The sequence below is a fragment of the Jaculus jaculus genome, chromosome 9 (genome assembly GCF_020740685.1).
Source record: "Jaculus jaculus isolate mJacJac1 chromosome 9, mJacJac1.mat.Y.cur, whole genome shotgun sequence".
NCBI classification, from domain to species: Eukaryota; Metazoa; Chordata; class Mammalia; order Rodentia; family Dipodidae; genus Jaculus; species Jaculus jaculus.
In genome coordinates, this window is record NC_059110.1 from 78,841,556 (window position 1) to 78,865,943 (window position 24,388).

General features: G+C 43.0%; 2 protein-coding genes and 1 non-coding gene across 9 annotated transcripts in view; 2 read left to right on the forward strand and 1 right to left on the reverse strand.

The window, feature by feature from the left end:
• Kiaa0753 (KIAA0753 ortholog) overlaps nt 1-24,388 on the forward strand; it is a 79,323-nt gene that overhangs the window by 466 nt on the left and 54,469 nt on the right. For 4 of the 7 annotated variants that reach the window (XM_045158057.1, XM_045158059.1, XM_045158058.1 and 1 more), the window contains exons 1-7: nt 3,618-3,748; nt 5,593-5,688; nt 9,608-10,229; nt 13,136-13,242; nt 15,036-15,098; nt 16,053-16,268; nt 23,073-23,283. In XM_045158057.1, coding sequence (XP_045013992.1) covers nt 3,662-3,748; nt 5,593-5,688; nt 9,608-10,229; nt 13,136-13,242; nt 15,036-15,098; nt 16,053-16,268; nt 23,073-23,283 — 1,402 coding nt within the window. In that variant the 5' untranslated portion in view covers nt 3,618-3,661. Of the gene's footprint in view, nt 1-3,604; nt 3,750-5,510; nt 5,689-9,607; nt 10,230-13,135; nt 13,243-15,035; nt 15,099-16,052; nt 16,269-23,072; nt 23,284-24,388 lie in introns of those variants that run through there. The other 3 variants (XM_045158060.1, XM_045158061.1, XM_045158063.1) reach the window with 3 other exon arrangements.
• Nucleotides 69-2,998, forward strand: LOC123463342. Its single transcript, XM_045158064.1, has one exon. The coding sequence runs from the start codon at nt 94-96 to the stop codon at nt 2,995-2,997; it is 2,904 nt and encodes a 967-aa protein (XP_045013999.1). The 5' UTR covers nt 69-93; the 3' UTR covers nt 2,998.
• LOC123463853 lies at nt 18,106-18,241 on the reverse strand. The gene has a single exon (XR_006639225.1). It is a non-coding gene; the product is annotated as a small nucleolar RNA SNORA13 (small nucleolar RNA).

Below are 24,388 nucleotides of genomic sequence, written 5' to 3' on the forward strand. Positions count from 1 at the left end.
GCAGGCAGCGTCCAGGCTGGGCTGCGTTGCCGAAGGACTTGCCCTGGTGCCTGGGCTCTGGAGCGGGGCCTCTGCGGGTGGGCGGGCGCCGAGATGCCGGGTCGCTGCGTGGGGACTAGCAGGTCGCGGCGGGGCGTTCGACACCTGCGGGCCCGGAGATGGGGTGCAGGGACTTCCCGACGCCTTGGAGTCAGGCGCCGGGCGAGGTCCACGGTGCGGGAGACGCGGGGTCGGAGTGCAGAGAAGCTACAGGACTGCCGACGGCCACGGAGGAGGAGGAGGCCGACCACGGAGATCGCCGCCTCCGCGGGGGTGAACGCAGCCCTGGGGACTCCTGGGACTGCAGGCTCGATTGAGGCCGCAAGGGAGCCCAGGGCCGTGTGGGTGAACGGAGCGGTGGGCGAGCCCGAGGTGGTGGGGCCTGCCGGGGCTGTGTGGGTGACTAGATCGGGGGCGGACGAGGCCGAAGGTAGGAGTCCCCGGGGCTGCGAGAGAAAAGGCCGCCCGGGAGCGCAGGGCCATGAGAGCATTCTGGAATTGTGGTTGAAGGTGCAGGCTATGAGGGTAGCTTCAGGATGCTGGGAAGGAAGCCGAGTGGAGCTCCACCCGGTTCCAGCGGGAGAAGGGCCAGTCGAAAGGGGTGTCCCCGGACGGGCTTCCTGGGTAGAGACTAGTCGAGATGGTGTCACTGGACCCTGGGTGAGAGGACAGGTTAGGACATACCCTCGGGCCTCAGAACTATCCACAGTCATAGGGTTAAGGGCTGTTGGTGAGAGAGCCTCAGACTTCGGTGGGCAGGGACAGGCCTGGAGGGCCCCCCCTGCTATAGGTAGGCCTGGAGTTGTGGAGAATATAGGCTGTGCAGTTGCCCCAGGTCCTTCGGAAAGAGGACAACCTACGGGTGTGTCTGGGGCCATGGAGTGGCCTGAGGTCATGGGAGGGCCCAGAGCCCAGGAAGTGGACAGGGCATGTGGGGGTGCCCCCGGTCTATGTGGGGGAGGACAGTCAGTGCAGACTCCTAGGGCCGTGGCACAAGAGGCTGTCTGTGGGGATACCCCAGGCTTATGGGAAAGGGGACAGGCTGCAGGTGTCCATGATGCCTTGGGGTTACCCACAGCTGTGGAGAAGGAAACTACCCCTGTGGATGCCTCAGGCATGTGGCACAGGAGACAAGAGGTGGAAGATATAGGCACTGGGGGTATTCCAGACCTGTGGGGCACAGGGCAGCCTGTAGGGGTGCCTTGTGTTAGTGAAGGGGGAGTGAGATCTGGGGGTGACCCAGGATCATGGGGAGCTGCACAGACTCCAGGGCTGTCTGGTTCTGGGGAGCAAGAGGCAGGGTGTCAGGGTGTCCGGGGTGTGTGGAATATAGAACAGGCTATGGGAGCACCCAGGGCTTTGGGTAAGGAGGCAGATGGTACCAGTGTCCCAGGACTGTGGGGAACAGGGCAGCTGCGAGGAGTGTGTCAGACTTTGGTGGTACCAGAAAATAGGAAAGAAGAGACGAGGTACAGTCGTATCTCAGACCTGTCGGGGAGAGAGCAGGCTCTTGCGATGCCTCTGGCTGAGGCAGTGTCAGGGCTGAGGAGGGAGGATACACACAGTGGCAATGTCCTAAACCACTGGGAAAGAAGGCAGGCCATGAGGGAGCAGGAGACCCCGGGGCCTGCACCTGTGAATCAGGATGCTGGCTGTAGGGCTGTCTCGTGTCTTTGTGGGAGAAGGCAGGCTGTGGGGGAGTTTGAGGCTGTCATACCCCAGCACAGGTGTGCTTCAGTAGGGATGCCTGTGGGTCTGGCTGTACCTGCTGCGATATGCATGCCTGGCCTCATGTGTCATGAAAGTGGCCCTAGAGATGATGTGAACCTTTCAGAAAGGGCTTGTGCTGCCCCAGTGCCTGTGGCTTCTGGGAGGCCTGTGGCTTCTGAGGAGCAGTGGTCTGTGGTTGGGAACACTGGCACTGGGGCCTTTCCAATTTCTTTGGTCAGGAGATCAGCTGTTGGGGTTCCCATAGCTCCTGAGGCACCTGGTTTTCTGGAGGTAGAGATTGACTCTGAGGGTTTCTCAGGCTTGTCAGATAGGAGACAGACTGCCAGAATACCTGTGACTGTGGGAACATCCTCAGCTGGTAGGGGACCTGTGTCTTCCAGGACATCTAGGCTTGTACAGGAGGAAATTGGTTCTGGAAGAGTCTTAGACATGGTGAGAAGCAGACCAGCAGCAGTTGTATCCATGGCTATGGGGGTCCCTGAGTCCTTAGGGGAAGAGGCACTTTCTGAGGGCTTAGGCAGAAGACAGAGTGCTGAGATGCCTGTGACTTCTGGGCTCCAAAGAGTGGGGGAAAGTGACTTCAGAGAAGACTCGGGCATAGCACAAAGCAGACAGACCACAGACGTGCCCATTGCTGCCAGGGTTCTTAGACCTGTGGAGGTGAAGGCAGGCTCTGAAAGCGTATCAGGCCTGTGTAGGAGACACTGTGGGACAGTTTCTGAAACTGTGAGGGGAACTTTGCCCCAGGAGATGCTTGCTTCTGTGGGAGTTTCTATGGCTGGGTGTGTACCTGCTACCATGTGGGTGACTGGGTCCCCCAGAGAGGAAGCAGATGAAGGTGCCTCAGGTCAGACAGTGGTTAGGAGAGAGTCCACAGAAGAAGCAGGGGCCTCAGGGGAAGAGATGAGGGGTAGAGGGATCCTGGGGCAGGCAGGGAGGGGCCACACTGTGGGGGTTTCTTATACCCATGGGCATGTTACCAGGCGGTGGGGTGACCCAAGGTCTACGGAGGAAGAAACAGTCTATGAGAATATTCCTGGAGTGTCTGGTACAAGAATGGCTGGGCCCCTGGTGTCCAGGGGGGAAACGCGCATTGGTCACTTCAGGGATCACCTGCAGCAGAGCGAGAGGAGACCAGTGGGAGGAGTGCCTGCAGTCAGAGTGAGGGGAGATAATTTAGGAGAGAATTATGTGGGAGAGGGAAGACTGAGGGAGGCCTTCCATTAGTATGTAGTAGTATGTAGTATGCAACTGGCATGTCCTGGGGCTCAGAGGGAACAGTTTGGGGGAAGATTTATCTTGGGTTGTGAATGAAGGAACAGACTTGTAGAAGTGTCAGGATGTGGGGAGTGATACTTTGTGGTAATGTTACAGGGTGTGTAGGGTGACAAATTGGGAGATTTCTGGGAACATGGCAAGGAGATGGCAAGGAATGTCTCGGGACTTTTTATAAGGGAATAGTCTGGACTGGTTGTCCCTGGACACTGTGTGTGTGTGTGTGTGTGTGTGTGCGCGCGCGCGCGCGCGTGCATTTAAAGTACTTGGCCCTAGGTCTGCAGGTCATTCTGCAGCCCCAGCACCTGCCCTGTAGTGATGTCAGGCCAGTTGACGTTACCTTATTCATGTCTTCCCAGCTGCTTTTGGATCATGTCTCTGTAGTCTTAGAAATAAGGAATCTTGGACAATGTCTTTATAATATATGTGTCTTGAAACAAATCTTTGGATTTATTTTAAGAAAACCCTCAAACTAGTTTTAAAAATCAATTGAATTTCCCAATTGTATTCTAGAATTTTTTGAGAGAACAAATTCTCTAGTGTATTTAAAACTAGTCCGTTTTCAGAAAATCAGCTGAACATAAATGGTTAAAGCATCTACTGTGCTCAGAGTACTATGTTATTGGAAATAGAACAAGACAAGGTCCTTTATCCTCAAGAAACCTTGTTTAACTGGCAAGACGAAACACAAGCCTATGAAATAGGTAAATAACTATATGAGATGACACTATGTGACAAGCGCGTGAGTGACAGTGTTACTGAAGAGACCTCAGAATGGAGAAATTTTGTGAAGGGCAGAAATCTACTCCTTACTAAATATTTCACTGCCTTCCATCTCAGTGAATAGGGTGGGAGTGTTGGGGAAATGGTATATTTAGAGAGCTGTTTAGCTAGTTAGTGGCAAATCTTAGTTTAAATTGAGAGTTTCTGAATTCTGGGTTTAGAGTTATTCGGAATTTTGTCCGTTTGAGCCATGAAGAGGGAAGCATTCTGTTTTTGACTAGCTACTAGGATTTATTCATATAGAATGTATAAAAACTTCCAGGCGTGGTGCTGCACACCTTTAATCCCAGCACTGGGAGGCAGAGATAGGATTGCTGTGAGTTTGAGGTCACCCTGAGACTACATAGTGAATTCCAGGTCATCCTGAGCTAGGGTGAAACCCTACCTCGGGTAAACAAAAACAAAAACTGCCTACAACAAAGTGTTAGTTTATCATAACAGAACTCATTTCCTATTATGGAACCTTGAGACTTGAAATGAAAAGGAACCAAGAGGCTGAGCATGGTGGCACATGCCTTTCATGCCGGTACTTGGGAAGCAGAGGTAGGAGGATCACTGTGAGTTCGAGACCACCCTAAGACTCCACAATGAATTCCAGGTCAGCCTGGGCTTCAGTGAGACTCTTAACTCAAAAAATAAAAACAAACAAAAAAAGGAACTGAAATATTGTCATTAAAATTGTTTCTCCCAAATCTTTTTTTTTTTTAAAGGCAACTAGGTACATCTGTATTTTCTTTTTATTTGTTATTTATTCATTAGGGAGAGAAAGAGATAGAGAGAGTGGGCATGCCAGGGCCTCTGGCCACTGTAAATGAACTCCAGATACATGTGATTCCATCTTGTGCATCTGGCTAATGTGGGTACTGGGGAATCAAACCTGGGTCCTTAGGCTTTGCAGGCAGGCAAGTGCCTTAACCACTAAGCCATCTCTCCAGCCCTGAAATCTTTCAAAAATAAGAATTTCAAAAGTCGGTTGATCTATCTCTAAGCAACCATTTTTTAAAAATTATTTATTGGTAAGCAATGAGGTACAGATCCAGAGAGAAAGTATGGGCGTGCCAGGGCCTGCAGCCACTGCAAATGAACTCCATATGTATGCTACTTTGTGCATCTGGCTTACATGGGTACTGGGGAATCAAATACAGATTGTTAGGCTTTGCAGGCAAGGACCTTAAAACATTGGGCCATTTCTAGCACCTGCTTTTTTTTGTTTGTTTTGTTTTTGTTTTTGAGGAAGGTCTTGCTCTTGCCCAGGCTGACCTAGAATTCAATATGTAGTCTCAGAGTGGCCTCGAACTCATGGTGATCCTTCTGTCTCTGCCTCCTGAGTGCTGAAATTAAAGGCATGCACCCCATTATTTTTTTAAAAAACATATTTATTTGAAAGAGGGAGAAAGAAGCAGAGAGAAAGGGAGAGAATAAATGAATATGGGTGCACCAGGACTTCCACTGCAAACAAACTCCAGATGCATGCACCACTTTGTGTATGTGGCTTTACATAAGTGCCAGAGAGTGGAACCTGGGCTGTCAGGCTTTGCAAACAAGGGTCTTTAACCACTGAACCATCTCTCCAGCTCTCTTAAGCAACCATTCTTAGCATGAGGTTACAGTGGTTACTTCTTGAGTACTGCTGTGTGAGCCTGGTATTATGTTGTTTTTTAAATCTGTTTTCTTGTTTGAAGATTATTGGTCTAGAAAGAGCATTGTTTAATTTTTGGAAGACTTGCCTGATAACTAAGTCAACTCTGTTCTGCATGATCTAACGTGATGGGACCAAGCCAGCCAGCCTCCACCTGTGTTCATCTAGCATCCAGTGTCCAACTCGGTGCAATGCATGATCTCGGTAATCTCCAGCCTCAGGTAATTGAAAAAAAAAAAAGACATTGAATATTTTTGAGTTTATTTTTATTTATTTATTTGAGGGGAGAGAGGATGGGCACATCAGGGCCTTTGGCCTCTGCATACTACATACTCATACACCACCTTGTGCATCTAGCTTACGTGTATCCTGGGGAATTGAACCTGGCTTCTTTGGCTTTGCAGGCAAGCACCTTAACTGCTAAGCCATCTCTCCAGCCCACATTGAACATTTTTTTTAAATTTTTATTAGCATTTTCCATGATTATAAAAAAAATCCATGATAATTCCCTCCTTCCCCCCCCACACTTTCTCCTTTGAAGTTCCATTCTCCATCATATTACCTCCCCATCTCAATCATTGTACTTACATATATACAATATCAACCTATTCAGTACCCTCCTCCCTTCCTTTCTCTTCCCTTTATATCTCCTTTTAAACTTACTGGCCTCTGCTACTAAGTATTTTCCTTCTCACGCAGAAGCCCAGTCATCTGTAGCTAGGATCCACTTATGAGAGAGAACATGTGGCGCTTGGCTTTCTGGGCCTGGGTTACCTCACTTAGTATAATCCTTTCCAGGTCCATCCATTTTTCTGCAAATTTCATAACTTCATTTTTCTTTACCGCTGAGTAGAACTCCATTGTATAAATGTGCCACATCTTTGTTATCCACTCATCAGTTGAGGGACATCTAGGCTGGTTCCATTTCCCAGCTATTATAAATTGAGCAGCAATAAACATGGTTGAGCACGTACTTCTAAGGAAATGAGATGAGTCCTTTGGATATATGCCTAGGAGTGCTATAGCTGGGTCATATGGTAGATCAATCTTTAGCTGTTTTAGGAACCTCCACACTGATTTCCACAATGGCTGGACCAGATTGCATTCCCACCGGCAGTGTAGAAGGGTTCCTCTTTTTCCACATCCCTGCCAACATTTGTTTTCATGATGGTGGCCAGTCTGACAGGAGTGAGATGGAATCTCAATGTAGTTTTAATCTGCATTTCCCTGATGACTAGTGATATAGAACATTTTTTTTTTTAGATGCTTATATGTCATTCGTATTTTTTCCTTTGAGAATGCTCTCTTTAGCTCCATAGCCCATTTTTTGATTGGCTTGTTTGATTCCTTATTATTTAACTTTCTGAGTTCTTTGTATATCCTAGATATTAATCTTCTATCAGATATATAGCTGGCAAAGATTTTTTCCAATTCTGTAGGTTGCCCCTTTGCTTTTTTCACTATGTTCTTTGCAGTGCAAAATCTTTGTAATTTCATGAGGTCCCAGTGATTAATCTGTGGTTTTATTGCCTGAGCAATTGGGGTTGTATTCAGAAAGTCTTTGCCAAGACCAATATGTTGAAGGGTTTCCCCTACTTTTTCCTCTAGCAGTTTCAGAGTTTCAGGTCTGATGTTAAGGTCTTTAATCCATTTGGACTTAATTGTTGTGCATGGAGAGAGAGAAGAATCTATTTTCATCCTTCTGCAGATATATATCCAGTTTTCCCAACACATTGAACATTTTTAAACCACTGTCTAGATTTGATATTTGCTGACAATTTGTCCTGTTTTCTTTTTTTTAAACTTTTTATTGACAAGCTCCTTACCATAATCCCCTCTTACCACCCTCCCTTTTTCTCTTCCCTATACCCCCTCTAGCAAGTCCCTACTTCTTTCCAACTAGTCTCTTCTATTTTGATGTCATTATTTTTCCCCTCCAGTTGTAAAGGTCTTGTGTCAGCTGCTGTGCGGTCATCAATACCATGACCACTTTGTCTGGAAGATAGCATTGCAAAGCACTCCTCCCCTTCCATTGTCTCTTACTTTCTTTTTTCTTTTTTAAAATTTTATTTTATATTTTGGTTTTTCGAGGTAGGGTTTCACACTAGCCCAGGATGACCTGGAATTCACTATGTAGCCTTAGGGGTAGCCTCAAACTCATGACAGTCCTCCTACCTCTGCCTCTGGAGTGCTGAGATTAAAGGCATTCATCACTATTCCCAGCTTATTTTTTACTAGCATACAAAGAATTAGTTTACATCATGTTGTATTTGAAACAAACTAGTTTATGTTTCCCTACTCCCTTTTTTCTGTCCCTCTCCCACCATAGCCTCCTTTCCACTTTCATATTTCTTTGTTTTAATAAAAAGGTTGCACACACAGTTACCTTCATCCCTGCCCAAATTCTGTTGAGGGTCTTCGATAGGGTTATGGATATTCATTGTGGAGACCAAGAGGCCTCAGTCAGTTTCTGCAGGGATGAGGGAAGCATGGTGTCTCAGGCTACTTCTACTGCTCGAGGGGAAGCTCCATGATGGCAAGGAAAATGAGGGCATGAACAGAGGGTGGGCATCACCCCCTGACCAACATAAGGTGGACCATAGCAACAGGAGAGTGTGCCAAACGCTAGCAAGGGGAAAGTGGCTATAACACCTACAAGCCCGACCCCAACAATATACTGCCTCCAGGAGGCATTAATTCCCAAATATCCATCAGCTAAGAACCTAGCATTCAGAACACCTAAGTTTATGAGGGACACCTAAATCAAACCACCACATGACACATAAATATTTCTGTTAGTGGAAAAGCTAGAAAAATCTGTCTGTTTAATACAGTTGTAGTTCCATGTGAAAACTTTGGAATTTAAGAAAAATGTAACCTCGAGTCTAGAGTTCGTTTGCAGTGGCTGGAGGCTCTGGTGCATCCATTCTCTTTCTATCTGCCTATTTCTCTCTGTCTGGCCCTCTCAAATAAGTAAATAAAAATAAACAAAGAAAAGAAAAATGCAACCTTAAGTTCAAGAACCTGGGTTAAGGTGTTTTTAGGTATGTATTTAACCACCAGATTGAAAAAAAATCTTAGGAAAACCTTAGGAAATATCACCCAGTGGCTGAAATCTGCTACTCTGGTGTGTTATGTTTGTGGATCAAGTGTCTCTTGGCATTGTTATTATTATTGTTATTATTATTATTTGGTTTTTCGAGGTAGGGTCTCACTCTGGCCCAGACTGACCTGGAATTAACTATGTAGCCTCAGGGTGGCCTCGAACTCACGGTGATCCTCCTACCTCTGTCTTCTGAGTGCTGGGATTAAAGGCATGCACCACCATGCCTGGCATCTTGGCATTTTAAAACAGGGTAGAAATTCATAATTGGAATTAGAGGAACTTACTGGTTACTACTTGAAGCTTTATAAGATGACTTTTAGGCGAGGACCCTATGGTGGTTTGACTTGGGTGTTCTCCATAAACTTGTATTCTGAATGCTAGGTCCCTAGCTGGTGACAGTTTAGGAATTAGATCCTCCTGGAGGTCATGTATTGTTGGGGGTGAGCTTATGTGTGTTACAGCCAGCTTCCCTTGCCAGTTTGGGACACACTCTTGCTGCTGTTGTCCATCTGATGTTAGCCAGGAGGTGATGTCTAGTTTCTGCTCATACCATCATTTCCCTTTCCATCATGGAGCTTCCCTCCAAGTTTGTAAGCCAAAATAAACCCTTCTGATGTATTCATTTGGGGCACTACCTGCCACCGTCATTACTAAGTTCTGCCTCCCATAGGCTGGTTGCCTCACTAAAGCTGAGTAGTCATGACAAGAAAGTTGGGCTGAAAGTTTGACAGGATCTCCTTTCTCAGATGAGCTTGTCCTCTTACAAGCTGCTCTTAGTTGGGTGTTTTCTGCCAGCATCATGAAGCTAACTGCAACAGACCCCCAATATGATTAGTAGATGGAAACTGTGTGACTAGGTGATTGTAGTATAGAAACTTGGCTATGTAATGAACCAAAAGGTATATGTAAATGGTTGACTGTATCACACAAATAATTCTGTGGGTGAACTATCAGGAATATGACTATATACATGTATCAGCTATGCAATATGTTATTTTTCTAATATGAGCTTAACTTTTGTTTGTTCTTTAAAGAACCAGCTGCAGTTTAATAGGAATGTCCCTACACATCCGAGCAACTTGGCAATCCGATATTCTTGTCCACATGTTATTAGAATTGAAAAACTGAAACACTCGTACAATGAATCATATCATTGTAGAGACTCAGATTTGAGAGTTGGACCTGACCTAAGCAGTTCTGTTTCATTTTCTGTCATATCAGAAGAGAGACTTAGCTATGCTGTCCACCTAGCCAAAAGAGATGTGAAGCGAAGACAATTTGAAGAACATGTAAAAGAACATCATCTCAGAAGTCAACCCAGAAGTGCTAACAAATGTGGACATGCCAAGTGTAAAATTCCTGACCACAAGGTCGAAAGGAAGGACATGAAGAGTCAAGTGTGTCAGTGCAGGCACCGACCATCCAAAGTAGGAATTTCCAGTTCAGGTGCCAAGGTATATGTGTACACATCTCATCCAGGGTGGTCAGATCTTAGGGTTCAGAATTCATCACCTACCCATGATCCAGGACTTCAGCCACAATCCAGGATAGGGGACCACAAAAACCTTTGTGAACAGAAAAGCCTGCTAGAAGTTCAGCGACTCCAGAAAGAATTGAGCAGTTGTATTCATAAAATTGAAGAGGTAACTAAAAGAGGTGAGAACAATTAGATTCTTCAGTGATATGCAACAGGTGTGGAATAATTCTGATATATTCATTTAGGGCACTACCTGCCACTGTCGTCACTTAAGTTCTGCCTCCCATTGGGTGGTTGTCTCACTAAAGCTGAGTAGTCATGACAAGAAAGTTGGGCTTAAAGTTTGACAGGATCTCCTTTCTCAGATGAGCTTGCCCTGTGGACTTCACTGTGCACTGACTTTGTATGTAGACTGAGGCCCCTGCTGTTTGAACCTTAGAACTCCTATACCTGTAATTTCCTTGTTAACCTAAAAGTCCTTCTGGCAAAATTATTTCCAACTGATTAAAAAGATCAGAGTATGTTTGTATATTGTAGATAAAACCAGTTCCTACCTGGACAATGTTAAATATAAATATATACAGCAGTAACAAAAGAGCAAAAGGGAGGTTGTGGATATTTGTGTGAAATACCTTATGACAGGGTAGAAATGAGATTTTTTTTTTTTTTTCTTGGTAGGGTCTTCTATAGCCTAGGCTGACCTGGAATTCACTATGTATTCTCAAGCTGGCCTCAAACTCACAGCAGTCCTCCTACCTCAGCCTCTCAAGTGTTTAGATTCAAGGCATGCACCATCATGCCTGGGAACAGGGTATAAATGAAGAAGTATCATCATCTACCAGTTTCTGCGTTTTTTTTTTTAATGAAGTAGGGTCTCACTAACCCAGGTTGGCCTGGAATTCACTGTGTAGTTTCAGGATGGCCTTTCATCATCCTACCTTTGCCTCCCCAGTGCTAGGATTAAATGCATGTGCTATGCATGTGCTACTACACCTGGCTTTCTGCAGTTCTTTTGTAATCTCAGGTTCCTTGCATTTCCTTAGGGAGTGATGTCTATAGGATTTGGGGTCATTCTAGCCAACAAGTAAGAAATCAAGCCTTTTTCAGATTGTGAAGAGTGAGGAGATGAGTATCAAAAGGAACTACTTGGCTAGGATAGTGTATAGCTTAAAATTATATTTTGTGTTTTTAACTAAAATACACATACATATATATGTACATACATACATATATATGTGTATATATATACAATGTATATACATATATGTATGTGTATATATATATATATATGCAGATTATAAAAGGAATTTAACTTACCTTATAAAATATCTGTTGACTTAAAATAAGCTAAAATTACATATTGGAGGATGCTATGGCATAGGAGGCAAGAAGATTGGAAAAAACAGATTTACTAGGGTGGGTTACAAACTTATATCTGAGTTTTCTATAAGCCAGTTGCAGAGGAGACTGCTGTTATGACAAAATCTAAAACAGAAAAAAGCAATTATGTAGGGAAAACAACTTCCATAGTGGACAGAAGTTTCTCTTGTCAGCCTCCTTAAAAAGTATGTTGTGTATGGGCTGGAGAGATGGCTTAGCGGTTAAGTGCTTGCCTGTGAAGCCTAAGGACCCTGATTTGAGGCTCTGTTCCCTAGGACCCACATTAGCCAGATGCACAAGGGGCCGCACGCATCTGGAGTTCGTTTGCAGTGGCTGGAGGCCCTGGCGCGCCCATTCTCTCTCTCTCTCTGCCTCTTTCTCTCTCTGTCTGTCACTCTCAAATAAATAAACAACAAAAAATTTTAAAAAAAAGTATGTTGTGTAATATCATGAACAGTTCACAAACATTTGCACAGAAATGTTGCAGATGTGCTGTGGCTCATTTCTTATGACACCCCTCAATGTCGGGCTGTGCAGTGACCCTAGCAGATACTTTAGGTAGAAGCCATGTTACCAGGGAACAAAGTCTTAGTCTTCTTAGTTGACTTCAGTGTGTGTGCATGTGCTTATGTGTGTGCTGGAAAATCAAAGGCATGTGTGCTAGGCAAGTACTGTGCCACTGAGCTACATTCCCAGCCCCTCTAGTTTGTCTTTTTTTTTTTTTTAATTTTTTATTTATTTAATTGAGAGCAACAGACACAGAGTGAAAGATAGAGGGAGAGAGAGAGAATGGGCGCGCCAGGGCTTCCAGCCTCTGCAAACGAACTCCAGACGTGTGCGCCCCCTTGTGCATCTGGCTAACGTGGGACCTGGGGAACCGAGCCTCGAACTGGGGTCCTTAGGCTTCACAGGCAAGCGCTTAACCGCTAAGCCATCTCTCCAGCCCTAGTTTGTCTTTTTAATGAGTAACAAGAAAATTAAATCCCAGCAATTAGGAAGCAGAGGTAGGAGGATCACTGTGAGTTCAAGGCCAGCCTGGGCTAGAGTGAGACCTTACATTGAATTTTAAAAAAAAAAAAGGAAAATTAAACTCATACACTTTTGCTACTAAGTATTGCTTTTGTTTGTGAGAGTTTTTAAAAAGGGGGTTGTTTGAAACCTCAGACTTGAAGGACTGGACAGACTGCATCTCCCTCAGTTTCTTTCAGAAACAATTAATTAGTCTAAGCTAATCTTTTAAAAATGAGAAGCACCAGTGTGCATAAGAGTATACTACCAGGCAAATATATGGAAGACTAGACAGTTACACTTCCTATCCTGATGTTTTAGAAAAAGAACCTCTCTCTTGAATTCAAGATAAGAAAGTATAAAAATAATCTTACAAAACATAAAAATAGTCCAATAAAGAGTTTTTGGAAAATATAGAAAGCGTAACAGCTGTTGGCTCACAGTAGGGTTGTCCCCTGAGATTTGGTTTAGAATAGAGGAGACCGTAACAATGTCTCATGTCCCTTCCATCTGTGTATGTGTATGCTGGCCCATTCACTCATTCCTGGCTTCTTGACTAATGAGAAGTGAAAGTTTCTGTTACGGAAGCTTTGTTTGTGTTTTAAAATAAAACTAGAGATCTCCACTGCTACTCTTTTAAGTAATTTATGTTTCTGTATATCATTTATAATCCACTTTTGGGGGAAAATATTTTCAGATAGACTAGAAGAAGCTTTGGATCCAGATGAGGAGCGGAGAATCCATGTCAGGAGACAGGAGCAAGCTGTGCGTTGTACCCGGATGCTCTATGTCCTTCAGCAGCAGGTATGGAAAGCCTGGGGAGAAGTAAAGCAACAATCACCTGAGTATTACTTTCTTGGGCATTTCAATTTTCCTTTTATCTCAGAAAGATTAACACCAAAGGGTCCTACATAAATTCTGAGTTTCCTTAGTGTGTGTGCATGTGCACGTGTGTGTTCACATGAACCAGGCATTAGTCTTCCTTCTGTCATTTGTGTGTGTGTGTTATATGTGAATTGCCAGGCTGCTTCTTAAACTGTAGCTTTTGATGTTTTAAAGTCATAGACTTTTTGTTTGTTTGTTTGTTTGTTTTTAGAGGTAGGGTCTCACTCTAGCCCAGGCTGACCTGGAATTCACTATGGAGTCTCAGGGTGGCCTCAAACTCACAGCAATCCTCCTACCTCTGCCTCCCAAGTGCTGGGATTAGAGGCATGTGCCACCATGCCCGGCCGTAAAGTCATAGACTTTTGAGAATAGACTAAAAGCCATTTCTCCCCTGAAAAAATGCTTTATAAATATGAACCTGAGTTTTAGAGGAAGGGACATTATTAGTTTCCCATCCGTCTCAAGTTTATTATATGCTGAATTATTCTTCATTAAATAGTAAACAAACATGTTGTGAAGTGTCTTAGGAAACATTTATCGTTAGTAAATAGACATTTCCATTGTTTACATTGGCATGGGATTTTTTTTGACAGCTCGCATAAATGTAGACAATATACCATGATAATATAGGTGACATACCATGATCTAGCCCCCTCCAACACCTTATTTTTTACCTCTTCCAACCTCCTCTCCACTGAATCTCTTCTTCTTTCCAACTGGTTTCTCTTATATTTTGATGGCATGGATTTTTTTTAAAAGTTTGTTTTAGCTTTAATTACTTATTCCTGGATAAGCCTTTAACTCCTTTCTGGTTTTCATAGGCACATACTGATTTTATTTTTATTTTATTTTATTTTTTGAGGTAGGCTTTCACTGTAGCCCAGGCTGACCTGGAATTCAGTCTGTACTATTAGACTAACCTCAAACTCACAGCGATCCTCCTACCTCTGCTTTTTGAATACTGGAATTAAAGGCATGCACCACCACACCTGGCCACTTTTTCATTGGAAGGAAAGTGCCTAAATTAGAGTATTTGCTTATTTGTTTGTTTACATGAGGTGAGGGAGAAAGAATGAATACTTCAGGACCTTTTGCTGTTGCAAATGAGCACCAGATTCATGTGGTACTTTGTGTATTTGGTTTTACATGGGTACTAGGGAATTGAACCCAGGCCATCAGGTATTACAAGCAAGTGCCTTTTGCCAATGATCTAGCTCTCCAGCCTGGAGTTCTCTGAGTTCTGTTTTGGTCCTTGTTCTACAGTGCTGCCATAGAGATTGTTTCAGGCAAATGCTCTACCACCGAGCTATCTCTTGAGCACAGATTCTTCTAAAACATGAGTTTTACCCTGTCAGACTTTTGCTTTAAAAGCCTTCAGTGGTTTCCTATATTTTAGAGAATGAAAGTTAAACTTTTAGCTTGACTCTTAAGACTTAATGACCTGATACACTGCCTTTTGTTTATATTAAATTCCTTTCACACTGGGGACCCAATGTGGCAGCTGAATACTTCTCGATTTGCCATTTTGATCTAGAAACCAGCCAGTCTGGTAGTATGTGAATGAGGAGCTTTTTCTCATTTTCAGGTGACTTGAGTTAATAATGGTGTGTTTGGACAAGATAAGATGTGGTGTTTTGTTTTGTTTTGTTTTTTGTACAGGAAAAAATAATGGACAGGTATGAAGCTTTCACTTTTTCCCCTTTATAAAACAGGTAAAAGAAATCCAGGAAGAGTTAGATAAATTGAGTCCCCGTAAAATTAAGCACACTAAGAAGGTAAGATATAATTGAATTATGATAGATGCTTATTTATAAAGCACATATTACAGTGTTATATTAGCATTGTATGGGTGGTTTTTTATTTTATTTGTTTATTTGAGAGAGATAGAAGAATCCAATGCCTTAACTGCTAAGCCATTTCCCCAGCCCAGGTTGGTTTTCCTAGGATAGGGTCTCACTCTCACCCAGGTTGACCTGGAACTTACTCTGTAATCCCAGGCTGGCCTTGAACTCACAGAGCTTCTCTTACCTCTGCCTCCAGAGTCCTGGGATTAAAGATGTGCACCACCATGTCCTGCTATGTTAGTATTGTATACTAATACTCTTGTCCATGTTTGTGAATACTTGTTAAGGATTGAGCTCCTTCCTGTTATGGTTGCTACCACTATAAAAACAGAACAGGATAGAAGACTTAACTTGTCATTAGAAAACTTGAAGCTTGGGGCTAGGGAAATGGCTCAGCAATTAAAGGTGCTTGCTTACACAGCCTACCATCCTGGATTCAACTCCCCAGCACCCACATAAAGCCAGACCCAAAGTGGCACAAGTATCTATATAGTTAGTTTGTAGCTGCAAGAGAACCTGGTATGCAAATTAAAATTTAAAAAAAAAACCTTTTTTTCTTTTAACCTTGAATCATTATAGTCCTCTTTACTCTGAAAAAGTTTTCACAACTACTTTCTATAGAAAGAAAGTAGATAGTAGATTCCTTTTTTTTTTTTTTTTTTTTTGGTGGGGGTCAGGGTCTCACAGTAGTCCAGGCTGTTCTGGAATCTACTTTGTATCCTAGCCTGGCCTTGCTGTCACTACTGTTCCCCTGCCTACCTTGACCTTCTGAGTACTGGGATTAAAGGTATAAGCCACATACCTGCTTAACTACAAATATTCGTAAAGGTTTTGATTAGGAATGTCTGGATGTTGAACTAATTCCTTCTTTGCTATTTGTTGCAGTCATGGGCAGTGTCCAGGCTGGCAGCTGCTCATCGAGGAGCCATTAGGGCTTTGCAGATGTTTGTTACTCAGTTTACTGACCGAGGAGAGCACCCAGTTCCTACGCGGTGTAGGGAACTGGGCAGTCTTATTCGTCAGCTTTCACTTTGTTCTGCCAAGCTAGATGCTGATCCTTCCATCCCTGATGTGGTTATAGATATTCTGCAACAAATTGAGGTAAGAAATAGACTCCAATTTTTGTGTAGAAAGAATTGTTTCCAAACAATTAAGTAATGCTCACTGTTCCTGGTAGCAGTCATGAGAATACAAAACAAACTGCTGTCTGGAACTGAGAGATTTGCAGAGAGAAAAAAATACTTTCATTTTTATTTTGTTTTTACAGACTCTTCTATATTATATTTCTCTTTTTTTCAAAAAAAGTTTTATTTGAGAGAGAAATAGGCAGAGAGAGAATGGGTATGCCACCTTGTGCATCTAGCTTTACATGGGTACTGGACCCATTAATCATATAGAATGCCCCATTTCCTGGTTGTAACTTTTTATTGTTATTATTATTTATTTTAAAGAGAGCCAGAGAGAGAGAGAGAATTGGCATGCCAGGGCCTCAGCCACTGCAATTGAGCTCCAGACACTTGCGCCACTTAGTGGGCATGTGTGACCTTGCAGTTGCCTCACCTTTGTGTATTTGGCTTACATGGAATCTAAAGAGTAGAAAATGGGTCCTTAGGTTTTGCAGGCAAGTGCTTTAACCACTAAGCTGTGTCTCCATCCCCATTTCCTGATTGTAACACTTAATAGAGTTTATTGACAGGGCTAAAGCGCCTAGCATGTGTGAGGCCCTAGTCAACCCTGGCATGGTAAAAGAGAAAAAGAGAGAAAGAAAAAAAATCATTAACATAGAAGAAAACAGAAAGGGCTTTCCAGTTAGTGATTAGATTAGAATCTTGGTATTTACTGTAGGTGAGTTCTAGAAAATAAAGAAAGATGGGCCTGGGGAGATGGCTCAACCTTTAAAGGTGCTTGCTTGCAAAGCCTGACAGCTCAGGTTTGATTCTCTAAGTACCTATGTAAAGCCAGATGCACAAAGTAGAACATGCATTTGGAGATTATTTATAGCAACAGAAGGCAATGGGCTGCTCATACTCAACTTTCTCTTTGTCTCTCAAATTTAAAAAAAATTTTTTTTTTTTAAAAAAAAGAAAGATACTTGCAGAGTCTCAAGTCTTACGATATGACTAGAAACTTCTGGTAGTCAAACAGCATGTTCTAGTTAGGAATGGACAATGTTCTTAGTTCTCATTATTGACAAAGACAGGAATAACCTATATCCTAAATTCTATAGTCCCTGCAGTTGGCAATGTGCTACCATACAGTTGTGCCAATTCATCATTACTGAGGCACTGTGATTTTGTAATTGATTCTGCTACCACTAGAGTGTGTGTGAGTATGCATGCACATGCATGTGTGCTTGCATATGTGCAAGCCTCAAACACGCACATGAAGAAGACAGGAGAGAACATTGGACCATATCTTACTCTCTTGTCCACATATATGCTTGAAAGAGTCCTGCCCTTAACCCAGTACTACTATTCCATCCGTGAGCCCTCTGTGGACTGGAGTTGCAGACTGAGGTTACAGACATTCATGGCCATGCTCAGCTTTTTTTTTTTTTTTAATTATTTATTTATTTATTTGAGAGTGACAGACACAGAGAGAAAGACAGATAGAGGGAGAGAGAGAATGGGCACGCCAGGGCTTCCAGCCTCTGCAAACGAACTCCAGACGCGTGCGCCCCCTTGTGCATCTGGCTAATGTGGGACCTGGGGAACCAAGCCTCGAACCGGGGTCCTTAGGCTTCACAGGCAAGCACTTAACCACTAAGCCATCTCTCCAGCCCCATGCTCAGCTTTTTATGTTGGTTCTGAGGAGTCTAACTTGCTGGTCTCTAGCCTTAGAGCCCCTCATAGTTAAGTAACAAATGTTCTTAAAATACTGAGCCATCTCCCCAGCCTGTAACTACTATTTTATAGATCAAGATTTTGTTTTTTAAGCATGATGTCACTTATGCAGCTCCTACACCCAATATTCAAAACATAAGGGTAGGAAAAGGCTGCAAAAGCATTTGCTTGTGCTTTTTTGACATCACATTCAGCACTAGTTTCCAAAAGTGAATGAGCAACACAAAGGCTATGCTGGAAAACGTCCCAAGGACTGTAGAAATTTGGTGACACTGAATTTAACTGCTCTTAAATCAAGGTGGAAATGGTAAATTCTTTCTGCCCCCAGGCAACTAGAGGACTTTTCAAGGCCTGGAAAGCTGACCTACCTAGCCGGTGGTGCACACTTTGGAGCAGGCTGCACAAACCCACTCTCAGCCATCACTGAGCAGGGCAGCCTGGGCAGTGCTGTGGCCCTTCCCACTCTGCCAGCTCCACCTGCCATCTCTCTGCGTGCCCTCACCAGGCACTAGGAACAGCCAAGGTGCCGGCGGAGCCATGCTGTGGAAACAAAGGGGAAAGCTAGATTAGGATAAATAAAAGCAAAGTCTAGATGGATGATGCAGTTCATTATCTTGAGACCTAAAAGTGATTTGCCTCCCATGCCAGTGGTAATTCTTACTTTGTTTTCATCCACAAATAGAAAAGGATAGTATATATTCATGAAACATCACAGTGAGGTGTTGGCTATCAAGGAAAGGTGTGTGAGGCAGGGGAAGAATCCCATTACCTGGCTCTAGGTGGTCTCTAGGTCCTCTCTGCTTTACAGTTACATTATTTAGTGATTTACTTCCAATACAGTGTGTAGACACAGAGGAATGTTAATGTTAATGTCGCTTAGGAAAGTTAATGTCAAATGCAGATCCCAAGTTTTTGGCACTAGCACCAAATCATGATGATGTTTAAATTTACCTGTAAGAAACTTTTTTAACCAAAACAATTTCATTTAGAGGGCATTTCTTCATAATCCTAGAAAGGATCTCAAGAGAATATGCCAAATTTTGGGCAAGAGTAAGCTTTATAATGCTTTGCAAACATGATGTTTCTCTCTCCTAGATTTGAAAATCTCCAATAATGCAAGAAACTAGCATTTCTTTGTTTTATTTATCAAATTATTAAATTTACTTAGGGAAGTACAGAGACAAAGAAAGGTGCCCTCATGGATAGAAATCCCACATGGAGGGCCTAGACTAAAAAAAATGTGGAGCTGGGCTTGGTGGTGCACGCCTTTACTCCCAGCACTTGGGAGGCAGAGGTAGGAGGATTGTCGTGAGTTTGAGGCCATCCTGAGACTCCACAGTGAATTCCAGGTCAGCCTGGGCTAGAGCGAGACCCTACCTTGAAACCCCCCCCCTAAAAAAAAAGTGTGGAAAGAAAAGAGAAAAGAAAGTTCAAGGAGCTCCTGCCCTGTGGGGATCTGAAGGGAATAAAGGAGCCCAAGTGGAGAGTAAGGACTTAGGGTCCTCCCCTCTGGGCCTGCACTTGAACCAGCCCAGGCTCAGCAGAGGGAAAAACTCACCTACTGCTGGAAGTTCCCAAGTTGTCTTGAGAGCCTGCTTTCCCCTTGCAAAGGTATTTCTTTTTTTTTTTTTTTCTTCTCAATTTTATTAAACATTTTCCATGATTATAAAAAATATCCCATGGTAATACCCTCCCTCCCTTTTCCCCTTTGACATTCCATTCTCCATCACATCTACTCCCCATCTCCATAAGTCTCTCCTCTATTTGGATGCCATGATCCTTCCCTCCTCTTATGATGGTCTTGTGTAGGTGGTGTCAGGCACTATGAGATCATGGATGTCGAGGCCAATTTTTTGTGTGGAGGGATTGCAAAGGTATTTCTAACCTTTCAGTGATGGACTGTCTTCTGGCTTAGGTGAAACCAGAGGGATGGCTGATTGTTGAGGGCTAGGGGCTCTCTCAGGAAGAGGTTAGCTCTGGTACCAAGTTCTGGGGGCTGAACTTGACCAACCAATGTTTAAATCCTATGAAAGACCTCCCTCCCAGGAGGGGTCCTGGTTGTTTGTGGAAAAGTAAATGTAGGGAATTAGGCAAGAGATAAGTCAGATCATCTTTGATTTCTAACAAGTGCAAACTTTCCTTCCTTTTTTACCTTCAGGTGTCTAGTCACCCTCTCATTTCCCCCTCTAATTGCTATTAGAGGACAAGGGGTGATGATGTCAGACCACGAACTTTCCTGTTGAATGGCATGGAGTTGTGGCAGTTAGTGTTTCCCAGAGAGGGGAACTATTCTTTCTAAAGGACCCTGAACTGTGTATTGAAGGAGTACAGGAAGTTAGTCTTGGAAGAAAATGTTGGGGAGAAAGAAAAAAAGTAGGGAGTCGAGAAGTGAGCACACAGCAAACTGGTCGCTTTAGTGTTTCCTTCTTGTGGACTTCCAGGCCTTGGGGAGCGTTCAAGAGAATCCAGGAAGATGGAGTTAGACTGTCTCAGGACCATCTGAGCATGAGCTGGCTGAGATTTTCTTCCAGAACTGTTCATTGAATGGCATAGTAGTGTCTGACATGGCCCATATATTAGCAGAGCTATCAGGAACATATACACATTTAACTTTGAATATGGGGAATATGCCATATTTTGTATAATAGCCTTCCAGAGTGTACCTTTTTTAATATGGGAGTAGCCAAGGCCAAAGGTTGGTACCATAGAGCCAGTGGGTGCCATTAAGGGCTATACAATATGTTGTTGGCCTCAGGATTTATTTAATGATGTCCTAGCATAAGTATAAGGAAGTCTTCTGAATTAAGTGACCTTCATCCATATATATTTTAGATTAAATAACCCTTTTGACATCTGTAATTGTTTTTTCTTATTATAGAATTAGAACTATTGTCTTAAGGCCTTGTTTGTTTACCCTCTTGGAAAGCTCTTCTGTTACTTAATTGGCCATATAATATTTGAGATATCCCTTTATCTTTGATTATACATTTCTCTCTGAGTGTTTAAGACCACGCAGATAGCCAATATTTAATCAAGGATTAATTTTGGAGGTCACTAATGGCTCTCCAAAGGAGATGTTAGGGACCCAAGAGTAGCCCTAAAGCTCCTCTGATACTGGTGTTGTCTGTTAGGATGAGTCAGGGCCATGTTGGCCAAGTAGTTTTTCCGTTCTTTGGGAAGCCAGGAGGAATGATTTTTTTTCCCCTCAGAAACTGACTTTTTTTCTTTTTCCACTCTAGCCCAGACTGACCTGGAATTCACTATTGTAGTCTCAGGGTAGCCTCCCGAGTGCTGGGATTAAAGGTGTGCGTCACCACGGCTGGCTAGAAACTGGCATTTCTTATTGATAAGCTGTACCATTTCACAACTTTTATCTTTGTTACTTTTGTCAGCAGTCTGTAGCCGTATTCACATGTCCTTGATTTTTCTGCACTGGCCAGATACTGCCCAGTATTGAGTGGGTGGGTACTTAGAGAAAATGTCTTTCTAGGATGAGAGTGACACAACCTCTTGCTATTACTATGGTAGATGAATGACCCAAAGTCAGTGGACCCACTAACTGTTCTTTAGTTTATGAGAATACGTGTTAAATATCATATATTTGCTCATTTAAAACACCTTAAATGGGCTGGAGAGATGGCTTAGAGGTTATGCAAGTGCGCAAAGTCGCATATGCACAGAAGATGGTGCACTTGTCTGGAGTTCAATTACAGTGGCTGGAAGCCCTGAAGTGCCAATTCTCTTTGTCTCTCACACACACACTGTTGTTTTTGTTCCCACTCTCATTTTTTAAAAAAAGGCCAATCTATTGGGCTTACCTCAAAAAAAAAAGTACTTTGAATTTATTTGGCCTTGTTGAGAACTTAAATGTTGTTAAAGCATGTCCAATTATATTTGGAAGACTAGTTAATTTGTAAAATGATCCTTAATTTTAAATTTGGACACCTTAAAAGGGGTCATATCTACTTCTCTCTGTTTTTTCTTTTTTATTATTGACAAGTTCCATAATTTTAGACAATAAACCATGATAATTCCCTCCCCTCCCCACTTTCCCCTTCACAACTCCACTCTCCATCATATCCCCTCCCCCTCTGTCAGTCTCTTTTATTTTGATGTCATCATCTTTTCCTCCTATTATACTGCTCTTCTGTGGTAGTGGCAGGCACTGCAAGGTCATGGATATCCAGGCCATTTTGTACCTGGAAGAGTGTGTTGTAATGAGTCCTATCCTTCCTTTGGCTCTTACACTCTTCCTGCTGCCTCTTCTGCAATGGACACTGAGCCCTGGAAGGTGTAATAGAGATGTTTCAGTGCTGATCACTCCTCTGTCACCTCTTCTCAGCACTAATGGTGCCTTTTGAGTCATCCCAAAGGTCACTGCCATCTGAAAAGAGAAGCTTCTGTAACCAAAAGTAAGAGTAGCATTAATATATGGGTATGAACATTAAGAAAAGTGCTTACCTGGCAGTTTGGTGAGCATAGTGTATATATACATTTAGCTCTATAGTTATAACCAGCAAATATTATACCCCTAGGGCTCATGACTTCCCCCTCCCCTGTCACAGATTTTCAGTATCATGCATGTATTCTCTCCCATGAAGTGGGCCTCCAGTCTAATTAGAGGGCAGTTGGTTTTTTTTCATAAGAGGCATGCCACTATTTTACCTGTTGGCTCATTTGGCCTAACTGGCCAAACTTAAGGCTTGCTGTGTCAACTGTTGTCTCTGTTGTTTTTAGTGAGTTAAACTTATAAAGGAACATATAGAAGTTATTTTTTATTAATCATGTTTATACTTAGTAATGAAAATTTAAATTAAGTGAAGCACTTTTTTTTTTGAGGTTGGGTCTCGCTCTAGTCCAGGCTGACCTGGAACTTACTCTATAGGCTCAGGTTGTCCTTGAACTCACATTGATTCTCTTACCTCTGTCTCCCAAGTGCTGGTATTAAAGGCATGTGCCACCACATGCCTGGCATAAAACAGTTTGTTAGCCAGTATAGATATTTAATAGCATTTCTCTAGGATGTTGTTTTCCAATTTTCTGAGATACTCTTTCATGACAGGCTTTGGAATCTCTGCTAGAAAAGAAACTATCCCCCAAAAAGGTGAAAAAATGTGTCACAGAAGTTCGGAGCAGATTTCCTGTTGGTAGTCAAAAGACTTTGGAGAAATGGCCAACTATATCATCCAAGAGGGAGAGGAGATCCTTTGTAACAAAGGAGACATTTCCACAGGAAACAAGTCGACCTTCAGTGGCAAAGAGGCTTCTTGCTGGTATGTGTCTTAAAATGTTACTGCCAAATATTTTATTCTTTGAAGGTGAGCTATAACAGTTGTTGCACTGAAGGAAAAGTCAGGATTTATAACCTTGTCAATAAGAGCTACATTTAAACTAGAATTGGTAAGTAGCAGTCAATATGGTGCCTAGACTAGAGGTTGGAGAATTTTTCTGTAGAAGAGGAAAAAAAATCCCTTTTTCTGTATCACTGTAAGTTTGCTATATTTTATGTTTATTAAAAAATATTTATTGGGGGCTGGAGAGATGGCTTAGCGGTTAAGCGCTTGCCTGTGAAGCCTAAGGACCCCAGTTCGAGGCTCGGTTCCCCAGGTCCCACGTTAGCCAGATGCACAAGGGGGCGCACGCATCTGGAGTTCGTTTGCAGAGGCTGGAAGCCCTGGCGCGCCCATTCTCTCTCTCTCCCCCTATCTGTCTTTCTCTCTGTGTCTGTCGCTCTCAAATAAATAAATAAAAATTTAAAAAAAAAATATTTATTGGGCTGGAGAGAAGGCTTAGTGGTTAAGGTGCTTGCCTGCAAGGCCAAAGGACCCAGGTTTGATCCCTAGGACCCAAGTAAGCCACATGCACAAAGGGGCACATCTGTAGTTTGTTTGCAGTGGCTGGAGGCACTGGTATACCCATTCTCTCTGTCTGATTACCCCCCAACACACATACAAATTAAATAGATATAAAGAATTTTATTTTAAAAATATTTCTTTATTTTCAGATAGAGAGAGAATGGACATGTCAGGGCCTCTAACCACTACAAAGGAATTCCAGATGAATGTATCACTTTGTGTGTCTGGCTTTATGTGGCTCTAGGGAATTGAACCCAGGTAGTTAGGCTTTGCAAGCAAGTCCTTTAACCACTGAGCCATCTCTCCACCCAAGTTTAATATGTGTGTGAGTGTGTGTGTGTGTGTGTGTGTGTGTGTGTGTGTGTGTGTGTATTTTAAAATATTTTTTATTGACTACTTCCATAATTATAAATAATATCCCATGGTAATTCCCTCCTTCTCTCAACTTTCTCCTTTGAAACTCTACTCTCCATTATATCCCCTCCCCCTCTCAATCAGTCTGTCTTTTATTTTTATATTGTCA